The 23,672-nt window shown below is 45.7% G+C and overlaps 1 protein-coding gene across 1 annotated transcript; it reads left to right on the forward strand.

Moving 5' to 3' along the window:
- Nucleotides 1-150: 150 nt before the first annotated feature.
- Nucleotides 151-3,415, forward strand: LOC135275412 (cystatin-S-like). Its single transcript, XM_064377654.1, has 3 exons — nucleotides 151-514; nucleotides 1,904-2,017; nucleotides 3,076-3,415. Exons 1-3 carry the CDS (start codon nucleotides 236-238, stop codon nucleotides 3,157-3,159), a joined length of 477 nt encoding a protein of 158 aa, XP_064233724.1. The 5' UTR covers nucleotides 151-235; the 3' UTR covers nucleotides 3,160-3,415.
- The last annotated feature ends 20,257 nt before the right edge of the window (nucleotides 3,416-23,672 follow it).

Consider the following 23,672-nt stretch of genomic DNA (forward strand, 5'->3'; position numbering starts at 1 on the left):
GGAGGAACTTAGGCAGAGATGGAGCTTGTTGGGGGGTGGGGCAGTGAAAGGAGAGATGGAGGAAGAGAGGGGTGGACAGAAAGAGGAGGAGGAGTGAGGGGCGGGCATGGAAGGGGTGGGGCTGGGATGCCCCAGCAGGATAAATGCGTGGCTGCTGCTCCTCTGGGTATCCCGCCTCAGGCTCTCCGCGTCCTCTCCTGCAGCTCCAGCTCTGTGCTCTGCCTCTGAGGAGCCCATGGCCCTGCCGCTCTGCATCCCACTGCTCCTGCTGGCCGCTCTGCCTGTGGCCCTGGCGGCGGAGGAGGACAGGATACTTCCGAGTCCAGAGGAGGAGGATACGATACTTTTGAGCTCCCAGAAGGAGAATCAGAATTTTGTGAGTGGCATCTATGATGCAGACCTCAATGATGAGTGGGTACAGCGTGCCCTTCACTTCGCCGTCAGCAAGTACAATGAGGCCACCAAAGATGCCTACTACAGACGCCCGCTGCGGGTACTGCGAGCCAGAGAGCAGGTGCGTGCTGCCACCACCCGGGGGGTCCTGAGTCCCAGCCTGGTTTTTCGCTCCACTCGCGATAGCATTCCCAGCAAATCAACACTGACACATTCATGATCTAATGCTCAGACTCATTGGGCTTTCCCTGACTCTGTGCTGATGGCCTTCATGTCCAAGGTCGGTCCCAGGACATGCACTGTAGCCACGGTCCTGCCCTTTCACCTCCTTTAACCTGCAGGAGCCGCTGTGTCTGTGCCGTGACCGTGGCATTCCCCAGGGTTCAGCAGGTGTAGATGGGACTGTGCTGACTCGGGGTGGGCTTGGCGCTGCTCAGGATGAGATCCAGGCCATGAGGCTCATTCTCCTCCCTGAGTCCTCTCCACAGGGACCACGTGGGAGCCTGGCTCTTTGTCCTGCAGAGCCTTGCTTCCCTCCCCAAGTCACACCCTTGAGCACAGCCTCTTAGGCTGACCCAGGTCCCAGCTTGACCTGCATCCCATGGCAGAGCAGCAAACAGTGAGGCAGCCTTTATAGTTCCTCCACCTTCTCCTGGAGATTCAGAGGAGTCCAGACCAGCCCCGTTTCTCCTCCTGCAGCCCTCAGCTGGGGCCCTCTCCCTGCACATGGGGTGCACTCTCTGTTGCTGAGGTCCCCGCAGTCCTGCACCTCCCTCTCAAGTGTAACGGTAACTTGGAGTGAAGCACAGGGCATTGCAGACCATCAGCCCCAGAACCCTATTGTATACATGGGTAACCTGAGACTCGAAGGAGCTCAGCAGTTTTCCTGGTTTCAAGGGGCAAGATCCAGCACCCTGGCCTCAGGGTCCCTCATCCCAGGTTTCTCCACGGTTCTGACAAGTTGGTCTGGGAGAGGCCCAGTGTAGGGAAACGGCTCAATTCTTTTCTGCGATTGTAAGACACGCAGGTGTGCTGCTGATTTTAGAAATGTTGATGGAAGTTCACACTTAAAAAGGAGGCATCCAGAAAGCAGTTCTTATTGGCCCCAAATATCTGGGCGTGTGAAGCGTCTCATTTCCTACAATTAAATGAAGTAATAGATGAATCTGGGTTCTATGAAGGGTGTGAGATTTTAGGAAGTTAGCTGAAATTTTGTCATCAGATGACAGCCTTAATAGAAAACATTCAGTGTCCCCTCGCCCCTCAGCCACAGGTAGCAGAATTCAATGAATCCTTTACCCGGCACAGAGAACACAATGTTTAAGAGAGGGCATGAGGCCCAGCACCCCGACAGCTGACAGGAGCAGGGGCTTGTGGGCCTTGTGGTGACAGTGTGGGCAGCTCACCTAGCCCCAGGCAAGTCCAGTGTCTCAGTCACAGTGAAGTGCTTGTGGGTGCCTGTCACTGATGGAGAGCACCATTCGTGTGTCCTGTTTTCTCGTGTGTGTAGACCGTGGCCGGGACCAACTACTTTTTCGACGTAGAGATTGGCCGAACCACATGTACCAAGTCCCTGCCCGATTTGGACACCTGTCCGTTCCGTGAACAGCCGGAACTGCAGAAGGTACGTTCCCGATATGGGTCCCAGGACAGCGTGCACTGCAGAGGGGTGTGTGTGTGTCAGCCTCTGCCCTACACACATTTGGAGGGCATGTGTGTATCCAAGTGTGTTTGTGGGAGCCATGGATGTGTACCTAGGGGTGTGGATAGGTGTAGGTGTGCATGTGGAAAGGTACATGTCTGTACACACATGTGCCCTTGTGTGGGGAGGTGGATAGGAGCATGTGTGCGTGTGTGTGGATGTGACGGGGGAGTATAGGAGTTTCTACACAGATCCGTGTGGGTGAAGGGTTCAAGTAAGTTTATGTAGTTGCCTATGCGTGTGCAGATGAGGTGGGGAGGGATGCCGGTGGTGAATTTGACTTGCTAGAAAGCCTTTTCCTTAGGAATGGTTACTGGGAGATCAAGTCAGCCTGCATTGGGGTGTTGCCTGCCGACCTGAAGGAAGCAGCTGCAGGGCTGGGTGCTGGGCAAGGAGAAGGGGCTCTGTCTAATCCCAGCCTCAGGCACCTGCCTGCAGCCATGGCCACACTGAGCAGACTAGAGGGAACTAGAAGCCTGTTAGTCACCAAACCCTCAGCCCTGCCCCACTCACCCGACACCAGCCTCTCCAAGGACCTGCTGGTTCTCATGAGGTCTCCTCTCAGGGGAGAGCCACAGTCCCCATGTTGCCGCCTCCCCATGTCCCAGTTATTTGAGGGGGAGTTCCGCTGCCCTGGGTTCTTCTCTCTGGCCCCTGTTGGTGCTGGCCTGGGTGCTGAAGGTAGAAGGAGCTGGGTGCAGTGAGCCGCCTCCCCCTCCCTGCACCCTTGGAGCTCTGGAGGCCTTGCACAAGCTGCTCCTCCCAGGGCTGTGCTGGGGCAGGAATCCTGCAGCCTGGTGTGGGTCAATGGAACAGCCACTATTTATTCTAGCTCGGTGCTTGGGGACTCAGCAGGGTGGGGTGGGGGCCCAGTGTCTCACCTCCATTGATCCTCACGCAGCTTCTGACATCTCATGCCCAGGTGTCTTCCCCTTTAACTGTGACCCACACTGATTGTCCCTCTCTCTTCCCTTTCACAGAAAGAGTTCTGCTCTTTCCAGATCTACGAAGTTCCCTGGGAGAACACAATGTCCCTGGTGAAATCCAGGTGTCAGAAAGCCTAGGGGTCTGTGCCAGGCCAGCCACACCGACCACATCCTACTCCCACCCCTGTAGTGCTGTCACCCCTGGACCGGTGACCCCCACCCTGAGGAAGGTCTCCCCATGCGCCTGCACCAGGAGACAGAGAAGGCAGCAGGAGGCCTTTGTTGCTCAGCAGGGGGCGCTGCCCTCCCTCCTTCCTCCTTGCTTCTCACAGCCCCTGTGTGCAGCTCACACCTCCCCCCCCCCAACCTCCTGCAATAAAACAGTAGCATCGCCTCCCTCTGAGTTCTTGGCTATCTGGGGATGTGCACACAGGTGGGGTTTCTGCAGTTCCTTCATGAAGCCTCCTCGTTCTGCTGGTGTGCAGATTAGAGGAGCATCTGGGAGCTGATACGGCCACAGCAAGGCCATCTGAGGACCTGCTGTGGCTTTAGGAGACCTGAGCCTCAGAACAGGGAGAGAGCAGCCAGGAGCTGGAAAACCCAGGCCTTCAGCCACATCAGCCCCTGGTGAGGGGGTCAGGGAGAGACGGGTGCCCAGGCTGCTGCCCCAGAAGCTGGGCTGCTGCTTTGGTCTGAGCTCCTGGTCAGACCAAGAGGAGGGGCTGGCTGTGTCCACAGGCAGGGGCCAGGCCTCGGTGGAGCTGGCCGGGCTGTAGATTCCATCTGTGCCTGCAGAGTTGAGCAGCTTCTCTCATCCAGTCCCCTAGACACTAAATACATAGCGATCGATGTCTGCTTCTTTCCACAAGAGACTTTAGGCCCCTACGTGGAAATAAAGTCCAAAAGAGAGTGTGTGTGTGTGTGTGTGTGTGTGTGTGTGTGTGTGTGTGTGTTTGTGTGAACTGATGGGGAGAAATGCCAACCAGATCAGAGATGGGCAAGACCGCACAGACGCTGTCATCCTTCCCGGGAGGGTATGCTCCAGGATGGGTGGTTTTGCCCTAGGAGGGTTTTGGCAATTCACACCCACCGACCCATTCTCTGGGCTTGAAGTTTTAAAACGTCCTCATGTCAAACTTAATATTAGGGATAGAGAAGTTAAAACACAAATGGAACTGGCATGCAGTGGACTGTTTTTTTCCAAGGAGGATGTTTCAATTAATAAAAGACATCTCCTTCATGTCAGCCTCATTCATGGAATAGTAGATATCTGTACCTCAAGCAGGAGGCTGCAGTCCTAAGACACAGGGCCCCACCCACGTGGTCCTTCAAAAAGAGGGGGTGCAGCCCTCAGGGCAGGTGTCTCTGGCCCGGGGCTCTGAAATACCTTCCCCACTCAGAGCTGCACTGACCAAGGGTGGCTGCCATGAACAGTGAGGGGGAAATGACAAAGGGGAAGCTGCTGAAACAGCCCTGAGGCCAACACCCCACGTGCTGCACCTAGGAAGCCAGGAGGAGAGCGGTCTGGCAGGGAGAGTGGGGAGCATCTGCTTCCATTTCCTCTCCATGACCACAGTAGTTTTTCAGCCAGGTTGTTTTTCATTGTCTCCTCCCTATGTCTGCATTTTAAAAACTAACAAATGCTATGTCTGAATGTCTGCTGATGTGGTTGATATGCCTGCATATGCTTAATAGCACATTAACTTCAAGTGAATCAGGAGGTGATTTTCAGCATAAGGGGTTTCCCCCTGCTCTCTGAGCTGCAACAGCCAATTGGTATTCAACACATTTTTCCTTGTTTTTCATGACACTGAATGGTAGATCCTCTCCCAGCTAAACTGTGAGCTCCTGGGGAGAAGAGAAGGTGTGTTCGTTCACATTCCCTAAGGAGCATTTACTAGCAAAGAGTTCACCATTCCTGTGGACACAATGATTGCAATTAGCAGAGGGACTCCAGCTGGCTTTAGAGTGCTCCATCTCTTTCATTCTCCTGTATTCTACTCCCACTGAATGTAAGGAGGAGGTAGCCTGCTGCTCAGTTACATGGAAAGTAAGAAACAACCATGAAGAGGTTGGTATATATTTAACTTCGGCACAAGCCCCGGGCATTGCATCCAAATGTCAGCAACCACACTTAAACATTGAAACGATGTGCAGCCACTGATGTCATTAGGAATCTGATGAAAATCCTGGAAATGGTGTGCGTGCATGCACACTCCTACATGAACACATTCATAAGCTTCAGAGAACAATGGAGTTTCTACAAGCTCTCGATGAACTCGCATATTAAGGGACTTTGTTCTGGAAACCTGACCAGCCATTGTCAATTCCCTTCCTCCTGCCTGCCCCTGAGTGCAAAGACTAAAAGTATCAGGGAATGAACTTCCCAGCCTTCCTCACCCCTGGGGAAATACAGCTCAGGTCCAGCCAACGACTGCCAATCACTTGGCAGGTTACTACTAAGGCCACTGTTTCTGAGGACTCCAGCTACCTGCAGCCAGGATGCTCCTAGGAACGATGGAGCTGACACATCACTAAGTGTCAGTCCCAGAGCCAGGGTGGCAAATGAAGCTTACTGTGTGACAAGAACACAATTTAGCTGAAAATTACATGGCTTGACACCTTATCCCCAAGCTACCTCCTACTTATTTACTTAAGAGTGCAAGGGGTTTCTGGTACCTCCCCAACCTTCTTCATCAGGTGGATCAAAGAAAATTATGTGAGTGAAAATATTTCAGTAAGTCCAATACAGATGGACACTTTGATTTGTGTTTCACTAAGGATGAGAAGGGGAAAAGATACCCAACTGAGTAAGGTATTTTTGAGATCAAGTGACTTTCCAGATGAAGCACTGGTTTTCTTCAGCAGCTCTCAGGTGTGAGAATATCTGGATCGTCTGTTGAAGGGAGATATCCAATCTCTAAACAAAAATGTTCCAAATGTTCACAGACCTGAGACTCACTGCAGTTAAAAAGGCAGGATATTTGCTGTGTGGGTCCTGATTCCACCAGCTCTAGGTTAGCGTTACTGGAAACAGACTCCGATGGAGATTCACGGGCAAGAGGCTGCCTGACGCATGTGCTGGGGAAGCAGGGATGTGGGGCGGAGCAGAGGGAGAAGTCAGGCCATGATGCTGCTCAGCAGAGGCCACAGCCAGGCCTATAGAGAGCTCTGCAATGGGATGGCCTCAGAGTGGTAGTGGGCAAAAGAGTCAACACTTCGTACCCCCACATAGACCTATTCAAAATAGGCAATTCCAGGAGGGGCATGAACTTGGACAAAGGACATTCCTTCCACTCAGATCAATGCCCACAGAAGGACTCAGCTGTGAGCCCTCAGTGGCCACACTCCCAGCAGCTGAGAGAATGAAGTCTCATTGGTGAAGGGAAAACTAGGGGAGGGAGTCCCACTGAGAGAGCAAGGGATGCAGTCATCTCTAGGACACTCAGTTAACTCGTGTGTCCAATGGGAAGAATTATAACCATTATTGCACGTGGTCATTTAAGAAATAAATGAAAAACTGTATTTGAAAAGTGACATTGAACCCTGCATTATGTTATGTAATTATTGGCTAGTAAGATATGTATACAGTAAAGGGGATAGAATGAGTGACACCTGGCAGCATTTCACATGCCCCCATGTGGAGCACAAATTGTTACTCAGCAAGTGCCTTGTAACCAACTCTTAGATGCCTTGTGTCGTGCTGAGTCCTGGGAATAAAAAGACACATAAGACATGACGTCCTGCAAATGCCAAGAGGTGTATTACTGAGTTAGCTAAAAACATGGGGAAGAAAAAGACAAGGTTATTCTTATTTGTAGAAGATTTCTTTGTGTGTCTAGAAAGCTCAGAAGAATCAAGTTAAATGTTATGAAAATCAATACCGGTGTTTGGCAACATGACTGAATGCCTGGCAAAAATCCAGACATCAATAGTTTTCCTAGAAGCTAGCAGAAAGTAATTGGAATGTGTGAAGAACAAAATCTTGCTTCTAGAGGCAAGAAAATGGACAGCAATATTTTTAAAGAGAAAGGTACTTTGTAAAATAATGTTCATAATATGCAGAACAATGTTATTCACTATAGCCAAAAGGTAGAAGCAACTTGGATATCCTTTGATAGATAAATGGAAAAAGAAACTCTGATATACCCATACAAGGAAATATTCTTCCACCTTAAAAAGAAAGGAAATTATGACACATGCCATGATATGAATGAACCTTGAGGAAATTATGCAGAAGTAAAATAAATCAGACAAGAAAAGGACAAATACCATGTAATCCAACTTATACGAGCTACCTTCGGTAGCCACATTCACAGAGACTTAGAGTAGAATGGTGGTTACCAGGGCTTAGGAAATAGGGAAATGGGTAGTTAATGTTTAATGGATACAAAGTTTCAGTCTGAGCAGGGGAAAAAAACTCTATAATTGAAGAATGCGGATGTTTGCACACTGATGTGATGTACTTAACGCCACAAAACTCTACAATTAAATACAGCTAAAATGGCAATTTTCATGTTAGATATATTTTATCATAATAAAATATTTTTAAAGAGATGAGCAAGTTCTTTGTGAAAAATAAGAAAAATTTACTGAGAAGAGAGATAAAATAAATTATATGAACAGAGCTTATTTTTTTGTATGGGAAGAACAAGTAAGGTGAAGACGGTGATTAGTTTCAAATGAATCTATAGTTAATTGTGTTCCATTCAAAATACATGATAATAATTTTGAAGATACTAAAAGTCATTTGGAGAAATAAACAAGAATAACCAAAAATATCTGGAAAATTACTCATGATGAAGCAGGAGCGGCCACAAGAAACAGACCTCTCAGATACCAAACTAGGAAGGAAGAGGTGATTTATTCAGCCGGGAGCAAGGAGACATAGTTGTCTAACAGCCAAGCTCGCCTAACAAAGCGAAGCTCTGCCTTTATATAGGCTTATAACTCTAGATATTACATGTGAAAGGGTCTTGGGTTTACAGTTTTAAAAATTACAATGTGAGGTCCAGTGCAGTGGCTCACACCTGTAATCCCAGCACTTCGGGAGGCCGAGGTGGGCAGATCACGAGGTCAAGAGATCAAGACCATCCTGGCCAACATGGTGAAACCCCGTCTCCAGTAAAAATACAAAAATTAGCTGGGCATGGTGGTTTGTGCCTGTAGTCTCAGCTACTCGGGAGGCTGAGGCAGGAGCATTGCTTGAACCCAGGAGGCAGAGGTTGTAGTGAGCCGAGATCACATCACTGCACTCCAGCCTGGTGCCTGGCAACAGAGCAAGACTCTGTCTAAAAAAAAAAAAAGAAAAAGGAATTACATGTGAAAGGGTCAATGATGTAGGCGTGGGATGGGGGTTTGATCTTGTTTAAGTAAAGACAATGCCTTCCAGAAAGAGTCCCCCGTACTACACCTGCAATCTGATCTATAGGAAGGCGGTTAAGGAGGTGCCAGTAGGCCAGCCTTTCCTTCTACTGAAATGCAGTGTGGAAGTCTGGAAGGAGGTGATCCTAGATGCTTGGGTCTCTTTCCTTACTGATGCCTCATATTAAAAAATATTCTAGAGTTAAAAGAATGTGATGATGATGTGAAATAAACACTGCACACAAATCTGTTGCTCATTGCCTGTCGTGGCCATCAGTTCATAGCCTGTTTGAAGAAGCACCACGTGCTGAGTGCCCTCATGGTGCTGGGTGCTGAGGAGGCTGCAGACAGCAACAATTCCCAGGGGTGGGTGGCTGTCATGCCAGGCACCACCAAGAAGGAGCCCACCCCAGCCTAGGAGGATGGAGGTCTAAGGGAAGGGGGCTTCCTGTGAGTGATGGCACCTGTGCTTAGATTGTGGATGAGGAATGAGAATGAGGAAGAGACTCGAGGCAGGAGTTTCAGAATGAGGACTAGAAAAGAGGCTGGGAGGGCACAGTCTGGCAGGGTCTGCAGGACTCCCTTGTGGAGGGTTTGGTGTGGAAAGTGTAGGCTGGAGGGGGCAATGCTTTGTGCCCAGCAGGGCCTGTGAGCCACACTAGTAAGGTCGAGGATGGTTGCCCTATAGACATTTTCAGCAGAGAACAAAATATTGAAAGGAGTGTTTGAGAGATAGCACTTGGAGAGTTGGGGGAAATGCATCAGAGAAGGTCACGGGTTATTCTGTCAATTGTGACAACACAGATGAACCTGGAGGACATTACGTTAAGCCAGACAGGGAAAGACAAATATCACATCATCTCATTTTATGTGGACTCTAAAAAGTCGATTTATAGAAACCGAGAGTAGAATGGTGGGAGAATGGTGATGACCAGGGGATGGAGCAGGGGAAACGCTGAGGAGATGTTGGCCAACACATCTGTATTTCTTGATATAGAAGAACTTTATAATATATTAGAACGAAAAGATAAGAAATAATCGATTTGGCATTACCTGATATATAAAAAGAGAGAGAGAAAGACAAGAAAATGTTAACAATGATTATTTCTGGATATGAGGGGCAAAAAAGACCTGACAGCTTCAGAGGCAAGGCTGTGGAGCCAGTGGGACTTTCATACCTTGGTGGGAGTGTAAGATGGTACAGGTGAAGAGGGAGACCCAGGCATCCGAGACCAACTTCCCCTTTGACTACCACACTGCACTTCAATAGAAGAAAAGCCTGACTGGCGCCTCCTGTTTCACCTTCCTGTAGGTGGCAGGCTTGGTCTTGGGGAAACTCTCCGGAAGACACTTTTTACCTAAAACAAGGTCAAACTAGAAACCTTTTCACATGTGAGTCCTAAAACTGTAAACCGGAACCCTTTCACATGTGATTCCTGAAACTAAACCAAAACCCTTTTCATATGTGATTCCTGAAGCTGTAAACTGAGACCTTTTTCATATGTGATTTCTAAAGCTATAAACCTAAGATACTTCCACGTGTAATATCTAAAGTATAAGCCTATATAAAGGCAGAGCCTTCCTTTGTTAGAAGAGCTGAATTTGGATAAATCATTTCCTCAGCTCCTGGCTGTAATAAACTCTTTCCTCCTGTATTCACTGTTCGGGAGATCCATTTCCTGTGGCCTTTCCTGCTACACAATCACTTTACAAATGTTTGTTATAAACTTCAATATGCACTAACCCCACTGATTTTTGGGTGAATGCAAGAGCATTTGTTATACACGTTCTTTATACATTTGTTATAAAAAATGGAAACCAACAGTCTTAAAGAGAGCCAAGAGTCGGGGTGCATTAGGACAGAGCAATGGGAACTGTGGAAATATATACCCCAGTGACTGGGAAAGAGCATGGGGTCTCAGAGCTGCAAGAGGCTTTTGGAATCTGAAGTTACCAACTGAGTGTGAGAACTAAGTGACAGAGCTTCCATCCTGGGTGCCTGGCTGCTGGTGAGCTTATCACATGAGATAGTGAGTTCGTTTGTGGAGGCCTTGAACTTGATTTAAGCTTCCCAAAGAGCTGGAAGTACAGATGTGAAATTAGAAGAAGTTGGGCCATATGTATACATACTATATCATATATATACATATAATACATTATATATAAATAAAGATAATATATATAATATCTACATAAAAGACGCCTTTAAAAGACAGGAAAGCAAAGTGCAAAACACTCTGAGTTGTGGGGAAGGAAGAATAAATTTTTGGTGCACAATCTAGAAAACGTAGAGAAAATGGACTGGACACAGTGGCTTTCACCACAACCCAAGCACTTTGGGAGGCTGAGGCAGGCAGATCATTTGAGGTCAGGAGTTCCTGACCAGGCTGGCCAACATGGTGAAACCCCATCTCTACTAAAAATACAAAAATTAGGGCACAGTAGTGCATGCAAGAAAATAGACCCAGAAGATAGACTTTGCAGTGAGCTGAGATCATGCCACTGCACTCCAGCCTGCGTGACAGAGTGAGACTCTGTTGGGAGCATTTGAGAGCAGGCCCTAAGCCTGGTATAAACAGGCCTTAAAGAAACTGGACATAAACAGAACATCTATAGCACTGTGACATCCTCGTGATGGCAGTGGTGGACATTACTAGAGGTGTTGGTTTACTGGAGCCAGGGAAAGAAAGACCTAACCCGCTCTTGCATGGAAGACTGCTCTGAGGGGCTTCTGAACCATAGACAATAGCATGAGTGACACACGCCTTAATGACATGTTCCAGCTGCAGTAGATAAGCATCCAGAGCCTGTTTCTTGCCACCAGTAAAGAATGCTTTGTTCCCTTGGAAGAATACTTTTAGTTAAGTGATAATTATCACTTGCTTGCTGTCACTAAATGTGTGGATCAGACTCTGTTTGAGGCTCTTGCTGGGAATGCTGCGGCCCCCTGTCTGTCCCATACCGCTTTGCTCTTTATCTCTGTGTCTGTTTCTTAATTCCTTCAGCACCGCCTGGGTTGGGGTCTCTGCAACCGAGATGGTCTCGGCAAGACTCTGTCTCAAAAGAAAAAAAAAGAAAATAGAGAAGAAATGGATAAATTCCTGAAAACATACATTCTTCTAGGATTGAACCAGGAAGAAACAGAAATCCTGAACAGACCAATAACAAAGAGTAAAATTGAATGAGTATTTAAGAAAAAAAAAACAAACTCTCAACAAAACAAAGCCCAGGACCAAACAGGTTCACAGGTGAATCCTATGAGACATACAAAAAGGAAGTGATAGTGACTTTACTGAAATCATTCCAAAAATTTGAAAAGAAAGGAATCATCCCTAACATCCTACAAAGCCAGCATCAACCTGATACCAGGACCTGGCAAGGACACAACAAAAATAGAAAACTACAGACCAATATCCCTGATGAACATAGATGCAAAATTCCTCAACCAAAAAATGGCACACTGGTCCAGCAGCACATCACAAAGATAATACACTACAATCAAGTGGGTTTGATTCAAGGGATGCAAGATTGTTTTAACATATGTAAATAAATAAATATGATTCACCACATAAACAGACTTTAAAATTAAAATCATATGATCATATCAATAGATGTCTTAAAAGTATTTGACAAAATACAGCATCTCTTCACGATAAAATTCCTTACCAAATTAGGCATAGATGGTACATAGCTAAAAATAATAAAGGTCATATGTAATGAACCCACAGCCAACATCATACTGATCCGGTTTAAGTTGAAAGCGTTTCACCTAAGAACCAGAACACGACAAGGAGTCTCACTGTCCACTCCTATTCAACAGAGTACTGGAAGTGCTAGCAGGAGCAATCAGGTAAAAGAAAGAAACGCAGCAAGATGACCGCATAGGAACAACTCAGGAGCACAGTTCCCAGCAAGATCTGTGCAGAGGATGAGTTACCTCTGCATTTTCAAATGAGGTACCAGGACCATCTTAATGGGACTGGTGGCACAGTGGGTGTAGCCCAGGAAGGGCGAGCCGAGGCAGGGTGGGGCACTGCCTCACCCAGAAAGTGCAATCTCTGAAGGACCCCCCTCCCTACCCAACGGAGGCCATCGGGGGCTTTTCCATCCACTCCAGCATGCCAGTTCAGAAACTGCATCACTCCTGCAGTTTTTACCACCCACAGACCGGAATATTCCCCAGCGAAAAGCTCTATAAGTTTCCAGCATGGCTGTTTCAGCCAGCACCACTGGTTTCCTCACAAAATTCACACAAAACTGGGAGGCCATTTCAACTGGCGCCATTTGGTTGAATGGCATTCCTGGGGGGACAGAGCCACCCACTCAACAACAAAAGAGGGGGCCTAAAGCAGAGAGCCAGGTGATCTGGCTCGGTGGGCCCCGCTCCGCCACAAAGACCAGCAATCTGAAACATTTCGCAGCAAACGCAGCTGGACCCAGGACAATCCAGCTTGGTGGGGGAAGGGTGTCCACCATTACTGAGGCAGACCATCACTACAGAGGCAGTCCACCATTACCGAGGCAGTTCATCATTACTGAGGCAGTTCGCCATTACTGAGGCAGACCACCACTACAGAGGCAGTCCACCATTACCGAGGCAGTTCATCATTACTGAGGCAGTCCGCCATCACTGAGGCAGTCCACCATTACTGAGGCAGACCACCACTACGGAGGCAGCCCACCATTACCAAGGCAGTTCATCATTACTGAGGCAGTCCGCCATCACTGAGGCAGTCCACCATTACTGAGGCAGTCCACCATTGCCAAGGCAGTCCACCATTACCAAGGCAGTTCATCATTACTGAGGCAGTCCGCCATCACTGAGGCAGTCCACCATTACTGAGGCAGACCACCACTACGGAGGCAGCCCACCATTACCAAGGCAGTTCATCATTACTGAGGCAGTCCGCCATCACTGAGGCAGTCCACCATTACTGACACAGTCCACCATTGCCAAGGCAGTCCACCATTACCAAGGCAGTTCATCATTACTGAGGCAGTCCGCCATTACTGAGGCAGTCCACCATTACTGAGGCAGACCACCACTACTGAGGCGGTTTTAATTATACCTCTGTGAAGAAAACCACAGCAGCTGGGCAGGGCCTGAGGAAGCTCAGCAACGCCTCTGCTGGCACACCGTGACTAGACAATCTCCTTGCTGGGCAGGGCATATCTGACAAAAGGCAGCAGGACCTCAGGAACTTATAATAAAGCCCCACCTTCCCAGGACAGAGCACCTGGGAAAAGAGGCAGTTATGAGTTACGTTGCAGCAGATTTAATTGTACCTGCCCAGCAGCTCTGAATGGAACAACAGAGCTCCCAGCATAGCACCTGAGCTCTGATAATGGACAGACTGTCTCCTTAAGCAGCTCCCTAACCCCTATGTAGCCAAAGAAGCACCTCATAAAGGAAAGCTCAGGCTGACATCTGGTGGGTACCCTTCTAGGATGAAGATAACAGAAGGAGAAACTGGCAGCAACCCTGGCTGTTGTGCAGCCGCTCCAGGTGATTCCCAGGCAAGCAGGGTCTGGAGTGGACCTCCAGCAGTACTGCAGCAAAGGGGCCTGAATGTTAGAAGGAAAACTAAAAAACAGAAAGAAATAGCTTCAACATTAACAAAAAGGACATCCACTCAGAGACCTCATTCAAAAGTCACCAACTTTAAAGACCACAAGTAGATAAATCCACGAAGATGGGAATAAACCAGTACAAAAAGGATAAAAACACCAAAAATGAGAACACCTCTTCTCCTCCAAGGGAGCACAACTCCTCACCAACAAGGGAACAAAGTTGGATGGAGAATGAGTCTGACGAATTGACAAAAGCAGGCTTCAGAAGGTGGGTAATAACAAACTTCTCTGAGCTAAAAGAACATGTTCTATTTCAATGCAAAGAAACTAAGAACCTGCAAAAAATGTTAGACAAAATGCCAACTAAAATAAATGACTTGATGGAGCTGAAAAACACAGCATGAAAACGTCATGAAGCATATACAAGTTTAAATAGCTGAATCTACCAAGCCAAAGAAAGAATATCAGAGATTTAAGATCAACTCAATGAAATAAAATAAGAAGGCAAGATTAGAGAAAAAAGAGTAAAAAGAAATAAACAAAGCTTCAGTAAATATGGAATCATGTGAAAAGACCTAATCCACGTTTGATAGATGTACCAGAATGTGATGGGGAGAATGACTCCAAGCTGGAAAACACTCTGCAGGATATTATCCAGGAAAACTTTCCCAACCTAGCAAGGCAGGCCAACATTCAAGTCCAGTAAATACAGAGAACACCACAAAGATATTCCTCAAGAAGAGCAGCCCCAAGGCACATAATCGTCAGATTCACCAGGGTTGAAATCAAGGAAAAAAATGCTAAGGGCAACCAGAGAGAAAGGTCGGGTAACCCACAAAGGGAAGCCCATCAAACCCACAGTGGATCTTTTGGCAGAAACCCTACAAGTCAGAAGAGAGTGGGGGTCGATATTCAACAACCTTAAAGAAAAGAACTTTCAATCTAGAATCTCATATCCAGCCAAACTAAGCTTCATAAGTGAAGGAGTAATAAAATCTTTTATGGACAAGCAAACGCTGAGAGAGTTTGTCACCACCAGGCCTGCCTTACAAGAGCTCCTGAAAGAACCACTAAATATGGAAAGGAGCAACCAGTACCAGCCACTCCAAAAACATATCAAGTGGTAGAAAGCATCGACACAATGAAGAAACTGCATCAACTAACGAGCAAAACAACCAGCTAGCATCAAAATGGCAGGATCAAATCCACACATAACAATATGAACTGTAAATGTAAATGGGCTAAATGTCCCAATCAAAAGACATAGACTGACAAATTGGATAAAAAGTCAAGACCCATCAGTGTGCTGTATTCAGGAAACCCATCTCACATTCAAGGACACACATAGGCTCAAAATAAAGGGATGGAGGAAGATTTACCAAGCAAAAAGGGAGCAAAAAAAAGAAAAAGAAAAAAAAAAGCAGAGGTTGCAATCCTAGTCTCTGATAAAGTGGACTTTAAACCAAAAAAGATGAAAAGAGACAAAGAAGGGCATTAAATAATGCTAAAAGGATCAATGCATCAAGAAGAGCTAATGATCCTAAATATATATGCACCCAACACAGGAGCACCAGGACATATAAAGCAAGTTCTTAACAAACTACAAAGAGACTTAGACTCCCACACAATAATAGTGGGAGACTTTAACACTCCACTGTCAATATTAGACAGATCAATGTGACAGAAAATTAACAAGGATATCCAGGATTTGAAATCAGATCTGGACTAAGCAGAACGAATAGACATCTACAGAACTCTCCACCCCAAATCCACAGAATATACATTCTTCTCAGCACCACATAACACCTACTCTAAAACTGACCACTTAATTGGAAGTAAATCACTCCATGGCAAATGCAAAAGAACAGAAATCATAACAAACAGTCTCTCAGACCACAGTGCAGTCAAATTAGAACTCAGGATTAAGAAACTAACTCAGAACCACATAACTACATGGAAACTGAACAACTGGCTCCTGAATGTTGACCGGATAAACAATGAAATGAAGGCAGAAATAAAAGCAACCAGAATGAAGACACAATATACCAGAATCTCTGGGACACATTTAAAGCAGTGTCTAGAGGGAAATTTGTAGCAATAAATGCCCACATGAGAAGCAAGGAAAAATCTAAAATCGACATCCTACGGTCAAAATTGTAAGAGCTACAGGAGCAAGATCAAAAAAACTCAATAGCTAGTAGAAGGCAAGAAATAACTAAGATCAGAGCAGAAGTAAAGGAGATAGAGACACGAAAACCCTTCAAAAAATCAATAAATCCAGAAGCTGATTTTTTTGAAAAGATCAACAAAATAGACAGACTGGTAGCCAGAATAATAAAAAAGAAAAGAGAGGAGAATCAAATAGACGCAATAAAAAGCAATAAAGGGGATATCACCACTGATTTCACAGAAATACAAACTACCATCAGAGATTACTACAAACAGCTCTATGCACATAAACCAGTAAACGTGAAAGAAATTGATACATTCCTGGACGCTTGGACCCTCCCAAGCCTAAACCAGGAAGAAGTTGAAAGCCTGAATAGACCAATAACAAGGGCTGAAGTTGAGGCAGCAATTAATAGCCTACCAACCAAAAAAAGCCCAGGACCAGACGAGTTCACAGCTGAATTCTACCAGACGTATAAAGATGAGCTGGTACCAGTTCTTCTGAAACTATTCCAAACAATACAAAAAGTGGAAATCCTTCCCAAATCATTTTATGAGACCAACATCATCCTGATACTAAAACCCGGCAGACTCAACAAAAAAAGAAAACTTCAGGCCAATATCGATGTTGAACATCGATGCAAAAATCTTCAATTAAATACTGGCAAACTGATTGCAACAGCACATCAAAAAGCTTATCCATCACGATCAAGTAGGCTTCATCCCATGGATGCAAGGCTGGTTCAATATACACAAGTCTATAAACGTAATCCACCACATAAACAGAACCAAAGACAAAAACCACATGATTATCTCAATAGACACAAATTCAACAGCGCTTTATGCTAAAAATTTTCAGTAAACTAAGTATTGATGGAACATATCTAAAAATAATAAAATCTATTTATGACAAACCCATAGCCAGTATCATACTGAATGGAAAAAACCGGAAACATTCCCTTTGAAAACTGGCACTAGACAAGGATGCCCTCTCTCACCACTCCTATTCAATATAGTATTGGAAGTTCTAGCCAGAGCAATCAGGCAACGAAAAGAAATAAAGCGTATTCAATTAGGAAAAGAAGTCGTCAAATTGTCTCTATTTGCAGATGACATGATTGTATATTTAGAAGAACCCATCATCTCAGCCCAAAATCTGCTTAAACTGATAAGCAACTTCAGCAAAGCCTCAGGATACAAAATCAATGTGCAGAAATCACAAGCATTCCTATACACCAATAACAGACTTAAAGAGAGCCAAATCAAGAACAAAATGCCATTCACAATTTCTACAAAGAGAATAAAATATCTAGGAATACTACTAATAAAGGATGTAAAGGACCTCTTTAAGGAGAACTACAAACCACTACTCAAGGAAATGAGAGAGGACACAAACAGATGGAAAATCATTCCATGCTTATGATTAGGAAGAATCAATATTATGAAAAGGCCATATTGCCCAAAGTAATTTATAGATTCAGTGCTATCCCCATCAAGCTACCAATGACCTTCTTCACAGAACAGGAAAATCCAACTTAAACTTCATATGGAACCAAAAGAGAGCCCGCATAGCCAAGGCAATTCTAAGCAAAAAGAACAAAGCTGGAGGCATCATGCTACTTGAGTTCAAACCATACTACAAGGCTACAGTAATCAAAACAGCATGGTACTGGTACCAAAACAGAGATATAGACCAATGGAACAGAACAGAGGCCTCAGAGGCAATGCCAGACATCTACAACCATCTAATCTTTGACAAACCTGACAAAAACAAGCAATGGGGAAAGGATTCCCTGTTTAATAAATGGTGTTGGGATAACTGGCTGGCCATGTGCAGAAAGCAGAAACTGGACCCCTTCCTGACACCTTACACTAAAAGCAACTCCAGATGGATTAAAGATTTAAACATAAGACCTAACACCATATAAACCATAGAAGAAAACCTAGGCAAAACCATTCAGGACACAGGCATAGTCAAGGACTTCATGACTAAAACAACAAAAGCATTGGTAACAAAAGCCAAAATAGACAAATGGGATCTAAGTAAACTCCAGATTTTCTGTACAGCAAAAGAAACAATCATTAGAGATTGGATGGCAATTGGATTAAAGATTTAAACATAAGACCTAACACCATAAGAACCCTAGATAAAACCTAGGCAGTACCATTTGTGACATAGGCATAGGCAAAGACCTCATGACTAAAACACCAAAAGCAATTGCAACAAAAGCCAAAGTTGACAAATGGAATCTAATTAAACTAAAGAGCTTCCGGACAGCAAAAGGAGCTATCATCAGAGTGAACTGGCAACCTACAGAATGGGGGAAAATTTTTTCAATCCATCCATCTATCAAAGGTCTAATATCCAGAATCTACAAGGAACTTAAATGTGTTTATTAGAAAAAAAAAGTGGGCAAAGGATATGAACAGACACTTCTCAAAAGAAGACATTTATGCAGTCAACAAACACATGAAGAAAAGTTCACCATCACTGGTCATTAGATGTCAATCATTTAAAAAGTCAGGAAACAACAGATGCTGGCGAGGCTGTGGAGAAATAGGAATGCTTTTACACTGTTGGTGGGAGGGTAAACTAGTTCAACCGTTGTGGATGACAGTATGGCGATTACTCAGGGATCTAGAACCAGAAATGCTATTTGATCCAGCAATCCCATTACTGGGTATATACTCAAAGGATTATAAATCATTCTACTAGAAAGACACATGTGCACGTATGTTTACCACACCACTATTTACAATAGCAAAGACTTGGAACCCAAATGCCCATCAGTGATAGACTGGATGAAGAAAATGTGGCACATATACACAATGAAATACTATGCAGCCATAAAAAGAATGAGTTCATGCCCTTTGCAGGGACATAGATGAAGCCAGAAACCATCATTCTCAGCAAACTAACACAGGAACAGAAAAACAAGCACCACATGTTCTCACTTATAAGTGGGAGCTGAACAATGAGAACATATGGACACAGGGAGGGGGAACATCACACACCAGGGCCTGGTGAGGGGTGGGGGCAAGGGGAGGGAGAGCATTAGGACAAATACCTAATGCATGTGGGGCCTGAAACCTAGATGACAGGTTGATGGGTGCAGCAAACCACCATGGCACATGTATACCTATGTAACAAACCTGCACATTCAGCACATATATCACAGAATTGAAAGTAAAAAAATTTTTTTAAGTGGGCATAGGACATGAACAGTTGTTTTTCAAAAGAAGACATACAAGTGTCAAACAAGCATATGAAAAAAATGCCCATCACTAAATATCTGAGAAATGCAAATTGAAACCACAGTGAGATATCATTGTACACCAGGGAGAAAGGCTGTTATTAAATGTAAAAGACAGCAGAGTGCAGTGGTTCATGTCTGTAATCACAGCACTTTGAGAGGTCAAGATGGGAGGATTGCTTCGGCCCTAGGGTTCAAGACCAGCCTGGACAACATAGTGAAACCCTGTCTCTACAAAAAATAAAAACTTCTTGGCATGGGCCTGTAGTCCTAGCCACTTAGGAGGCTGAGGCAGGTGGGTCATTTGAGCCCAGGAGTTTGAGGCTACAGTTAGGTATGATTGTGTCACTGCCTTTCAGCCTGGGTAAGAGAATGCGACCCTATCTCAAAAGGAAGTCAAAAACCAACAGACATTGGACAAGATGTGGGGAAAAGAAAACAATTACACACTGTTGGCGGAAGTGCGCATTAGTACAACCTCCATAGGAAGCAGCTCAAAGTAGGACTACCCTGTGACCCAGCAGTTCCACTGCTGGAGAGGTACCCCCAAAAGAAATCATTATGTAAAAACGACACCTGCATTTGTGTGTTTCTTGTGGCACTTTTCACAATAGCAAAGTCATGGTATCAATGGACAGTTGGATAAAACAACGTGGGGGGTGTGTGTGCGTATCTATCTATCTATATGATTATTACTCCATGCATATACATATATATGTGTGTGTGTACGTGTGTGTGTGCATGCGCGTGCGTGTGCACTATGCAATACTACCCAGCCACAAAAATGAATGAAATTATGTTTTTTCAAGCAACGTATAAGGAGGCCATTATCTTTAGTGAAATGACTCAAACTGAAAATCAAATCTGCATACCGTCACTTGTAAGTGGGAACTAAACAATGGTCACACAGGGACATGCAGAGTGAAATGACAGACAACGGAGGCTCCAAGGGTGGGACAGCGGGATGGTGGTGAGGATGAAACACCACCTAGTGGGTACACTGTACACTATCTGGTAACGGGTGCCCTGAAAGCCCAGATTTTACCTCTATGCAATATATCCACATAATACAACTATACCTGTACCCCGAAATCCATAAAAATAAATAAATCCCCCAGGTTAGACACATACACTTAGGCATTTTATTGTATGTAAAGTCTACCTCATTCACAGCAATGTTCTAAAATCAGGTGAGTTTTCCAAGCAGTGCACAGAGGACCAGCGCTGGCAGCATGGCTCCCAGAGGGGAGGAGCAAGAGAGGCCCGTGGGCTCCCGCATTCATCCTGCGGCTGCCGCTCCCTCTCCTGACACCCCATGAGAGTCTCCCTGCACCTTCCACCCGGCCCCACCCACAGTCACTGTGAGATTCCTGGGTGTCCCCTTCCCTGTTCACACCCCCTCCAGGAGCTTCCTCTTCCTGGAGCAGGCATGCCCAGCCCCACCTCAGGGCCTTTGCACTGGCTGTTCCGGCTGCCTGGGGCTCTGCTTCCTGTCTAGGCAGGGCTTCGTACCTTTCCAGCCTCACAGAGACTCCCTGACCAGGTCCAGTGGCACCGTCTCTCTCTACCCCATACTCTTTCACTTCCAACAAAGAGACTCATTTCCTCATATGAATTATTGGTTATCACTTTCTCATCCTTCCACACACCCTAAGATGCAGAATCACTGCCACTAGCCACATGTGGCCATGGGGCTCTTAAAATGAGGCCAGTCCAAAATAACATTTGATCTAAGTGTAAAAAAAAAAAAAACAGGAAATTTCAAAGACTTACACACATTCAAAAGAATGTAAACGATCTCATTAACAACTGTTCCCATGTGTTGCAATAATATTTTGGACATATTAGGTTAAACAAGAGACATTATCAAAATTACTCCCCGTTTCTTTTTACTTTTTTAATGTGTCTCCTAGAAAACTGAAAAGTGCTCGTGGGTTTGTGTCACATTTCTGTCCGTGGCTCAGTCACCCAGGCTCCATCTCCAGGTCCTAGACCACATGGTACCAGTAGGAGCTGGCAAAGGGTTTGTTTATTGAAAAGCGAGGACTTATGAAAAGAGAACCTAATGACCTTTCACAAAAGATTAATTCTCTTATGTTTGGCAAAGAAGTTTCCCAGAGCAGGATGTGGAATAAGGCTTCCAGGAGCTCCAGAAATCATCTCTCTGTTTCAGGGATTCCCAGATCATGACCAAGCTCTGCCAGATGCCTCTGAACACTGAAGACTCCAGGATGCCAAGCCCTGCACATCTCCCTTTCCCGAGGAAACAGGAGGTCATATTGCTTTCACAGCCCAGGGAACAGTGTCCCCTCTCTAGGGGCAAGTGTGAGCCAAGCTTGGGAGCAGTGGGGAGGAGGAGCAGGGCTGGGAAAGGGGTGGGGACTGAGGAGAGTAGTGAGGAGGAGGAGATGGAGGAGCAGGCCCAGAAGGGGCAGGGGGACCTTAGGCAAGGAGGAAGGTTGCGTGTGTGTGTGTGTGTGTGTGCGCGCGCGTGTGTGTGTGTGGTGTGCGCGCGCGCCTGTGTGTGTGGGGGCGGGGGGGTTGCGTAATGAAAAGAGAAATGGAGAAAGAGGGGGATGGGCAGAAGGAGGAGGGGGAGTCAGGGGTGGGGCGTGGAGGGAGGTTTAGGGCTGGAGCTGTCCAAGCAGGATAAACGCACAGCTGCTGCTGGTCTGGGCATCGTGCCTCAGGCTCTCATCCTCCTCTCCTGCAGCTCCAGCTCTGTGCTCTACCTCTGGGAGCCCATGGCCCACCTCCTATGCACCCTGCTGCTCCTGCTGGGCGCCCTGGCCTGGAGCTCCGAGGAGAAGAATCTGGAGCTTGTGGGTGGCCTCAATGATGAGAGAGTACAGCGTGCCCTGGAGTTTGCCATCAGTGAGTTTCCCAGAGCAGGATGTGGAATAAGGCTTCCAGGAGCTCCAGAAATCAGGCCCACTCAGAGCCTTTGTGGGTTTTTTGAAAAGCTCTGTACTTAAATATCATTAGCGTTATCGAATATCTTCTGGATTTTGATACGTAGATTTCAATATTTATGCAAGAGTGGATGGGCCAAGAAGAAATGAGAAAGAGGCAAATCCACCAGTCACAAATCTACCAGGGGCAAGCGACTTTCAGCTGCATGTAAAGAAAGGCCCCGATTAAAAATGGCTTGAATGCAAAGGGAATCCTCTACCTTTCATAAGAAGCCCTTAGGTGAGACAGGCTTTAGGGATAGAAGTGTCTGCATCTAGCTCTGCTTTCCTGGGTTTCTTTCATTCTTACCTTTCTGTTCATGATGCTTCAGCCTCAAGCTGGTAGCAAGGTGGTTGCCACAGCTCCAGACATCACATCATCAACACCAACATCCAGAAAGAGCATAAGGAAAAGCCTCTGTTCCACACTTCTTTCCAGAATGTGAGTAAGCTCCTCCTACGCACTCCTTAGCACACTCTTTCTCATGCCTCATTGGCCAGGGCTGGACCACTTGCCCACCCTGTACACCAATCACTGTCAAGAATCTATTAATACATCATTGATAGTGTCACCAACACTCAGTGAAACCTGTGGATGAGCATGACAATGTCCTGGTAATAGCACAAACGTCAATAAGTGATGTCATCACTAGAGACTGCTCAAATAAATTATAGAGCACACACAGGATGCAAGAGCTGTTAAGAATTAGATAGCAATTAGGGCTGGGTGCAACGGCTCACGCCTGTAATCCTAATACTTCGGGAGGCCAAAGCAGGTGGATTACCTGAGATCACAAGTTCGAGACCAACATGGTGAAACGCTGTCTCTACTAAAATTACAAAAATTAGCCGGGCATGGTGGCACACACCTGTAACCCCAGCTAATCAGGGTGCTGAAGCAGGAGAATCACTTGAATCTGGGAGGCGGAGGTTGCAGTGAGCCAAGATTGTGCCACTGCACCCCAGTGTGGGTGACACGGTGAGACACTTTCTCAAAAAAAAAAAAAAAAAAAAGAATTAGATGTCACTGTATGTGTTAAACTGGAAATAATTTTAATATATCTTGAATATATTATTATATTGAACAAAAGGTATATAGGATGTGTCAATAAAAAGCTTGCTGTAAAAACAAAAGTAAACACGCCTGTGTATGAGTGGCTATATAGACATTTAGACACATATATACACATCTGTATATACACACACACCCCCAAAACATAGGAGAAGAGAGAGGCAAGCAGTCATTTGTATTTATTAACGGTGGTTTTCACAGAAGAGAGGTGGTAGTTTTGGTAGGGAGATGGAAAATTTGGCTTTTGCTTTTTTTAATTTAGACTCTTTC

The sequence above is a fragment of the Aotus nancymaae genome, unplaced genomic scaffold (assembly GCF_030222135.1).
Source record: "Aotus nancymaae isolate 86718 unplaced genomic scaffold, 86718_ANA_hifiasm-v0.15.2.pri h1tg000001l, whole genome shotgun sequence".
Classification (NCBI taxonomy): Eukaryota; Metazoa; Chordata; class Mammalia; order Primates; family Aotidae; genus Aotus; species Aotus nancymaae.

What these genes read in the sequence shown, in the direction of transcription:
- LOC135275412 (XM_064377654.1), top strand. Translation starts at nt 236, where the DNA reads ATGGCCCTGCCGCTCTGCATCCCACTGCTCCTGCTGGCCGCTCTGCCT. An exon ending in TACTGCGAGCCAGAGAGCAG is followed by an intron (nt 515 to 1,903) that starts GTGCGTGCTGCC and finishes TCGTGTGTGTAG; the next exon opens with ACCGTGGCCGGGACCAACTA. An exon ending in AACAGCCGGAACTGCAGAAG is followed by an intron (nt 2,018 to 3,075) that starts GTACGTTCCCGA and finishes TCCCTTTCACAG; the next exon opens with AAAGAGTTCTGCTCTTTCCA.